Source organism: Malaya genurostris, chromosome 3 (assembly GCF_030247185.1).
Source record: "Malaya genurostris strain Urasoe2022 chromosome 3, Malgen_1.1, whole genome shotgun sequence".
In the NCBI taxonomy this organism is placed as follows: Eukaryota; Metazoa; Arthropoda; class Insecta; order Diptera; family Culicidae; genus Malaya; species Malaya genurostris.
The window spans coordinates 234,811,186-234,818,915 of NC_080572.1; the positions used below are offsets into that span (position 1 = coordinate 234,811,186).

Consider the following 7,730-nt stretch of genomic DNA (forward strand, 5'->3'; position numbering starts at 1 on the left):
ACAGCCCGAAAACCTTTTGATCCTTCAAACCACATGGCTTAACTGATTGCGACTAAAATTATCCGTACCATATTAAAACTTCTATTTTTTGCTCACCCGATCTACAATCTATTGTGAACTTGCCACCTATCATCACCGATGCCAGTGTCAGCCACTAGTCACAATGTGCCGGAAGCCTTACAAAAATGGCACGAATCGTCTAAAATTCTCGAACAAAACCAAACCGCGCTGAATGGACGGCTGCACGAGATTCAACAAGTTTTAAGTAATTTTTCCACGGAGGTGAGTGTCGCCCATTTTGTCACTTCAACGGATTGTTAGTCACAAATAATTCATTATTTCAGCTTAAACAACTTCGAGATACGATAGAGAAGAAGAATGAAAATTCCCAAGAAGCGCAGTTGAACAGTTTAATGACAAACGTGGCCAATCTTGGTTCCCAGATCAAAGACGCCCTTGCCCGAATATCGTCCCTAGAGGATCGATCTACGGCGGCGCAGACAGAGCAGAAGACGCTGGAGAAAAACGTGGATGATTTGAAGGTATGAGTGATTTTATTCTACGGAGTCCACTAGCGGACCTAAGAAACGATCGTTTTTCCTTTTCAGATTGTCTTCTCTCAAATCCGCAACAGTTCGTCGCCGTCAGCGATGGCCAGCGAGAGTGCGAACAATGTTACCGAGCAGAATATTGCCAACATCCGAGAGCAGCTGTCCGCCCAGATTACCAACCTTGCGCAGAACTTATCGGTCGAGTTGGAGGGACTGAAACAGAAAAATAGTTGGCTTGATAACGATTTGAAGCAAAACAAAAAAAGTATCGACGAACTTCTCGAAAACTCCGCCAACGTATCATCGCACGTTAAGTCGGTCGAGAACATCTGGGTCGAGATGAAAACAAATCTGACCAACCTGGAAGGATCTGGTAAGAAGATGAGCGAACAGCTCGAGCTGCTGCAGAATGAGACGGGTGCACTGAAGAGTTCCTTGGGGACTGTTCGCGAAGAATGTGATCGATATCATGCTCAGAACGATGAGATAAACGGCGAAATTAACACGATCAAAGACCGACTGGAGAAAGTGGTGAACCCGGAAGTTCCGGCGACCGTTGCGACTAAAAATGTTACTGAGGTAGCGTTATAACCGTTAGCTGGTAGTTAGGCTTTTGATTCCAAACTTAATCTCATTACAGACCGGATCGGAAACGATTCCGAGAAAACTCTCACAGTTGTTTAGCAACTCCCCAACAGAGTCATCGATCTCCAAAGATAATCTAGCAGCTAAGGACAGTGGTTTAGAGCAACCACCAGTCCCAACTGAACAACATAAAAACCAAGAAAAGGGAGCAGTACCTGCCACGGCACCGACAGCGGCTCAACAAACGTCCGCTAATCCGTCTGTGACCAGAAACACTAGCATACCAGGAGCAACCCGTGCCAGTCTGAGTAAGCTACTAACGGCCAACGGAATGTAAAAGAGTCCAAGAAAACCGACACGACGGGTTTGTCTTTTCTATGCTGTATACCTTTGCCAATTTTAATATTTTCCACAGAGAAGAACGATAATGTATTTACGCTAAGAGCGAGTTGTTTGTACTTATAGCGAAAATGAGTCAAATTCAGTGCGGGTTCGAGCCTGTCTATTAAGTTTTAGTGAGAATCAAAGTTGTGTTTTAATGTAAAACAAGTTCGCACTACTAGCACAGAGGACAAGTGAAATGCAACTTATGATAAATCGAAACACACAACTCACAGTTTCTAGATTCTAGGGAAATGCCACGACAACAAAATAAAAATCAAAGATACGATAGACACATTACCTAATTATATTAAAAAAAAACAACAGTTTTCGATCCCAGTAATAGTAATTTAGTAACAAACAGAAGAAGAAAAAAAACTGAATCTAAGCAACATCGAAATTCTATTCAATCAATTCTTTGAATGTGACAGCGCAAATTTAAACCAGGTGATGTCGCTTTGCGGGAGATATATGAAAACTACTAGAAAAAGAATGCCGAAGCAGTACTGTTACCATTTGAATCTGTAAACGCATGCAAAATGTGATAATAGGTGTTGATTTCGAAGACGATATTAATTTCACTCAAACAAACAAAGCAAGCAAAATTTCTGTTAAAATACTATAGCGTCATTTGATGATTTCATGTTGGTTGCGCGGACACAACTGTCAATATCCAAAGAATGCTTTTCAGCCTATCTAAAATAACCAACATCCAAAGTGACGAGCCATGTTAGCGTTAGCTTGAACAAACGGCGCCGTCACCTGAAACAGTTCAATAGGAACGGAAAACAAGGCATTTTTGTACTTATTTGTCGAAAAACAAAACTCCTAGCGATACAACGTTCTGTAGAAGTACGATACAATTTTGCATTCTGTAGATACCTTTATACTCCCAGTGATGAATGATTGGAAACATTCTAACAGAAGTGCTAAAGTAAATGAACAAAGAAACCAATAAATGAAATTATAAATTCAAAACTTGTGAATGTGTTTAACCTAATCCCAAACCCTACAGAAAAAAAGGACGAGGACCGCCCTATACGATTATTCGAGCTATTGATGGGGAACAAGGCAACCAAAATTTCAAATGATCGATATTTTCAATCAAACAGTTCAATCACACGAGCAGCACGAGAGTCTTCATTAGCAACCAACATCAAACCCGCGAACCCAGAACATAGACTCTGTTTGCCTTGATTTCTATTTATCTTGTATTCGACGAAATTATTTCAAAGGCTCAAATAGGGTGAGGGCTCCCTATTTCATGCCATTTGTAAGAATCAGCGATGCCAGATCGTGCGCAGTAAATTTCCGTATTCCAACTAGTGTCGGGGTGGTGGCAGAGGAGAAAAAATCTGTGTAAATCCGTATAGCTTATTTTACATCGATTATATCTTTTTTATAACAATTATTGCGTAAGGGCGTGCTTTTGGTTTTTTAACAATTTTTTATTATTTGATACGAAAAAATTACAGGGTTGTGTACGACACACGACCGATCATGATGACATTAAAATGCAATTTTCAAACTCTCCCATTGAGCAATTTGACGTTTCTGTTACACCGAAAGTGCACAGATCTATTCATATACGAAATTAGAATGTGTGCGAGCCGAAGACAAAGTTTGCTGTGGGTTCAATCCTACACTGAGGTAAAAACATTTTTGACTCATAATCATACACTGTGGAAAATGCATATAGACTTTTGTAAGCTATGAACTTATGAACCAAGTAGAAGACAGTTCCATTGCGTGTTATGAAGTTTCATAAACGATTTTATGTCTCTCTCAACTGTTCTCTTGGCATTGCTATATTTTTTATTGCATATATGTCTTCAATAATTGGCACGATACGGTTCGACAAAATTCACTGGGTTATTTCGACATACTCACACTAGCATTCGCCACACAACCGCTGAAAATAGATAGGATTGGACCATTAACAGATTTAAATTTCAAAAACCTGTTTTAATCCACCTAGTGGTGTAATGATACCTTTCTCATTTTCATTTTCTCCTGTATAGTACAGGAGAAATTCCCCGAAATACTACAATTATACAGCAAATATAAAGAGGTAGCATATGAAAAATAAAATTCTCGAAACTAACATTTTTACACTAAGCACTCTACCTCTGGAGCAGGGGTTTAAGTGGAATGAAAATTGGAAATTCTTATGGTATCTTAGGACCTTTCATTTGAATCTAGGTTTGTCAAAATCGGTTTAGTCATTTTCGAAAAAAGTGAATGATATTAACAGTTCGGCTGAAAAGTTCGTATCGTTTAATAGAAACACACATTTTTTGCCAAAATTCGTTTTTATTATTCAACATAATTGCCATCAGAGGCGATACAGCGATTATAGCGATCTTCCAACTTTTCGATACCATTTTTGTAGTACGATTTGTCCTTTGCCTCAAAATAGGCCTCAGTTTCAGCGATTACCTCTTCATTGCTTCTAAATTTTTTACCAGCGAGCATTCTGTTGAGGTCTGAGAACAGGAAAAAGTCACTGGGGGCCAAATCTTGAGAATACGGTGGATGAGGGAGCAATTCGAAACTTTTTTCTTCTTCAAATGAGGCCGTTTTTTTTTAAATTTCGTCCTTCGAACGCTCTAATAACGCTATATAATAGTCACTGTTGATGGCTTTTCCCTTTTCAAGGTAGTCGATGAAAGTTATACCATGAGAATCCCAAAATACAGACGCCATAACCTTACCGGCCGATTGTTGAGTCTTTCCACGCTTTGGGTTCGGTTCATCGCGTGCAGTCCACTCAGCTGACTGTCGATTGGACTCCGGAGTGAAGTGATGAAGCCATGTTTCGTCCATTGTTATATATCGACGAAAAAAATCGGTTTTATTTCGATATAACAGCTCCAAACACTGCTCAGAATCATCAATTCGTTGTTGTTTTTGATCGATTGTGATCTCACGCGGCACCCATTTTGCACAAAGCTTTCTCATATCCAAATATTCGTGAATAGTATGTCCAACACGTTCCTTTGATATCTTTAGGGTGTCAGCTATCTCGATCAACTTCACATCACGGATTTTTTTTCACGTTTTCATCGGTAACAGCCTCTTTTGGACGTCCACTGCATTCATCGTCTTCGGTGCTCATATGACCAGTACGAAATTTTGCAAACCACTTACGAACTGTTGCTTCGCCCGGTGCAGAGTCTGGATAACACTCATCAAGCCATTTTTTGGTATCGGCGGCACTTTTTTCCATCAAAAAGTACACTTTTTTTCATCAAATCACACGAAATTCCTTTTGAATCGGTGAAAATCGGTTCAGCCATCTCCGAAAAAAAATGAGTGACATTATTTTCACATTTATAAGCATAACACTCTGAAATGTATGAGATCATAAGACCTTTGATTTAAATCTAAGTTTGTAAAAATCGGGTTAGCCATCTCCGAGAAAGTGAGTGACGAATCTTTTCACATTTTTAATGCATAATTTCCACATTTTTGGTGCATATCACTCTGTAATTCCAAAACCGAAAATTGGAACCAAATGAAATTGTGAAACTTTGTATGAGATCATAAGACCATTAATTTGGTGAATATCACCCTGTAATTCCGGAACCGGAAGTGGGATCCAAATGAAATCCATGAACTTTGTAGGGGGCCATGAGACCATTCACTTGAATCTAAGTTTGTGAAAATCGGTTTAGCCATCTCCGAGAAAAGTGAGTGAAATTTTTTTCACATTTTTTAAGTATTATTTCCACACTTTTGCTGCATTTAAACCCTGTAATTCCGAAACCGGAAGTTGGATTCAAATGAAACTTTGTATAAGGCCATGAGAACTTTCATTTGAATATAATTTTGTGAAAATCGGTTCAGCCATCTCAGAGAAAAGTAAGTTACATTATTTTCACAATTTTGGTGAATATCATCCTGCAGTTCCGGAGCCGGAAGTGGGATCCAAATAAAATCCATGAACTTTGTTGGGGGCCATGCAACCTTTCACTTGAATCTAAGTTTGTAAAAATCTATTAAGCCATTTCCGAGAAAAGTGAGTGACATTTTTTCACATTTTCAATGCATTATTTCCACATTTTTGGTACATATCACCATGTAATTCCGGAACCGGAACTCGGTACCAAAAGAAATTCAGGAACTTTGTATGGGGCCATGAGACCTTTCACTTGAAGCTAAGTTTGTGAGAATCGGTTGAGCCATCTCCGAGAGAAGTGAGTGACATTATTTTTACAATTTTGGTGCATATCACCCTGTAGTTCCGGAACCGGAAGTCACATCCAAATGAATTTCAGGAACTTTGTATGGGCCATGAGACCTTTCATTCGAATCTAAGATAAGAAACACAGATATTTGTTCAGTTCGTCGAGCTGAGTCGAATGGTATATGACATTCGGTCCTCCGGGCCTCGGTTCAAAAGTCGGTTTTTGCAGTGATTGTATAGCCTTTCTATATGAGAAATGCAAAACAGGTAAATAATTGTGGAACATTATGTTAGATTTTTTTTCTGCTTCTTCGCCCAGTTAAGACATTTTTCCAAATTTATTTATTTATTAATTCGTCAAGCACATGTAGACTATAGTCAAAAGAAGTAATAAAGGTTTCTTATCTTCTATTCATTATTTCTACGATTTGGTCTTAATTTTTCTTTTATTTGTTTCCTGGATATAATTAGATCGATTTTTTGGCAGTTTTCGTTGTCCATATTTTTTCCGGGAATATTTGACGACTCCTACGATGGCGACTAGAAACAAAAAATGTTAGTTGTGAAACCAATGATTCAGTGCTTGTTGAAAAACAATGTCTTTAAGAAAATAAAGCATTGCAGCTTTGCGGCATTCTTCGAGTATTTCTAAGTTTCAGAGCATACAACGCGCCTTATATGATGGAAGAAGAAAATTAGGTACGAAAAATCGATCACCGATAGTTTTTAATTGGTCTGCTAGTTACTGGAGTTAGTCAACTGCTGATCGGTATTCAATATACCCAAACGAACACGCTATGTAGCAGACGTAAAATGGCATCCATACACCGCGTAAAAGTGACTATCCAGCGAGCGATGTAAATCTATTTTGTCATCCACTCACTAGACAAGCAACGTGTTTCGTTCGCAGGCAGCCAGCAGCTAAAGTGACTAAAGGATGACAGCATTATGACATGCTGTGATTAGCTCGTGAAAACATAGGTCAATTCAAACCGCTAATGAAATACTGAAACGACGTTGCCATTCGTGTTTAAGTTAAATGTTTCCGTATCGATTGGTTGCTAAATTATATCAATCCCTCAACAAATGACTGATGTATTATTGTTAAAAAATAAGACATGTACTACAAACTTTGGGTGCATTATGGCAGTTCAATGATTAATTAGTTCTACTGAGTTCAACTTGCGCATGTTTTCAATGATTTAACCCAGTGTAATTTGTCGGCCGGAATCGGTCCGATTGTCCAACCGATTGATCACGTTCCTCTACCATCATATCATGGAAAAAATAGACTTTCTTAAAAATCTTTTAAAAGAGGGGTGTTTGTAGCGGCATAACTCCGGAACTACTGAACGGATTGCTATCAAACTTGGTACAGGTACTTCTTGCCCTTCCGAGTTGGTCATAAGGCCATTTTTAGGGGGAGAGAATGAGGGGGTTATGAAAAAATTTATCTACTTTGATTAGAATCGATACTTTTTCAAGACCATACATACTTTTTGCAAAACTCAAATATTGTCTTAACGGTATTTGTGGGGGTGAATGTAATGAGTGTCTCTAGAAAAGGAAGTTTAATGCGAAGTTGGCAGAATTTTCCAAACAACCATACTTATTGCAAAGCACAAATATTTTTTGCCGTTCAGATGATCCTAAGAGCACTTTTAAGGGGGAAGTTCCATAACAGCTCAGTAAATTATCAACAAACTTGGCAGATATTCATTGCAGTGCCTCTAAAAAGGGGTGTTTATTGTAAAACTTTTCTTATTTGTCGACGAACAAGATGGGAGGAGGGGGATTTAAGGTTAGAAGGATGTAGTTTTGAAAATCATGTTTCATCTCCCATTTTTTGTAAAATAAATGAGGGCAAGAATTTCCAGATCGTGCTAGATAGTATTGCTATTGCTAATTTTAATGCAACAAAAATTTGCTTAAATAATTTTAAAAGATCTGGTTCTATTTTACCGGGGAATTCAAAGAACTAAGGGAAAATCATCTTTATCTGCCTATGAAGTGTATGTGAGTTT

The 7,730-nt window shown here is 38.4% G+C and overlaps 1 protein-coding gene across 7 annotated transcripts in view; it reads left to right on the forward strand.

Moving 5' to 3' along the window:
- The window catches only part of LOC131439593 (centrosomal protein of 128 kDa), a 47,330-nt gene extending 44,835 nt beyond the window's left edge, over nt 1-2,495 (forward strand). For all 7 annotated transcript variants that reach the window (XM_058610806.1, XM_058610799.1, XM_058610805.1 and 4 more), the window contains 4 exons: nt 146-282; nt 345-542; nt 609-1,130; nt 1,192-2,495. In XM_058610806.1, the coding sequence (XP_058466789.1) occupies nt 146-282; nt 345-542; nt 609-1,130; nt 1,192-1,473 (1,139 nt within the window). In that variant the 3' untranslated portion in view covers nt 1,474-2,495. The remainder of the gene's footprint in view (nt 1-145; nt 283-344; nt 543-608; nt 1,131-1,191) is intronic.
- Nucleotides 2,496-7,730: the final 5,235 nt, after the last annotated feature.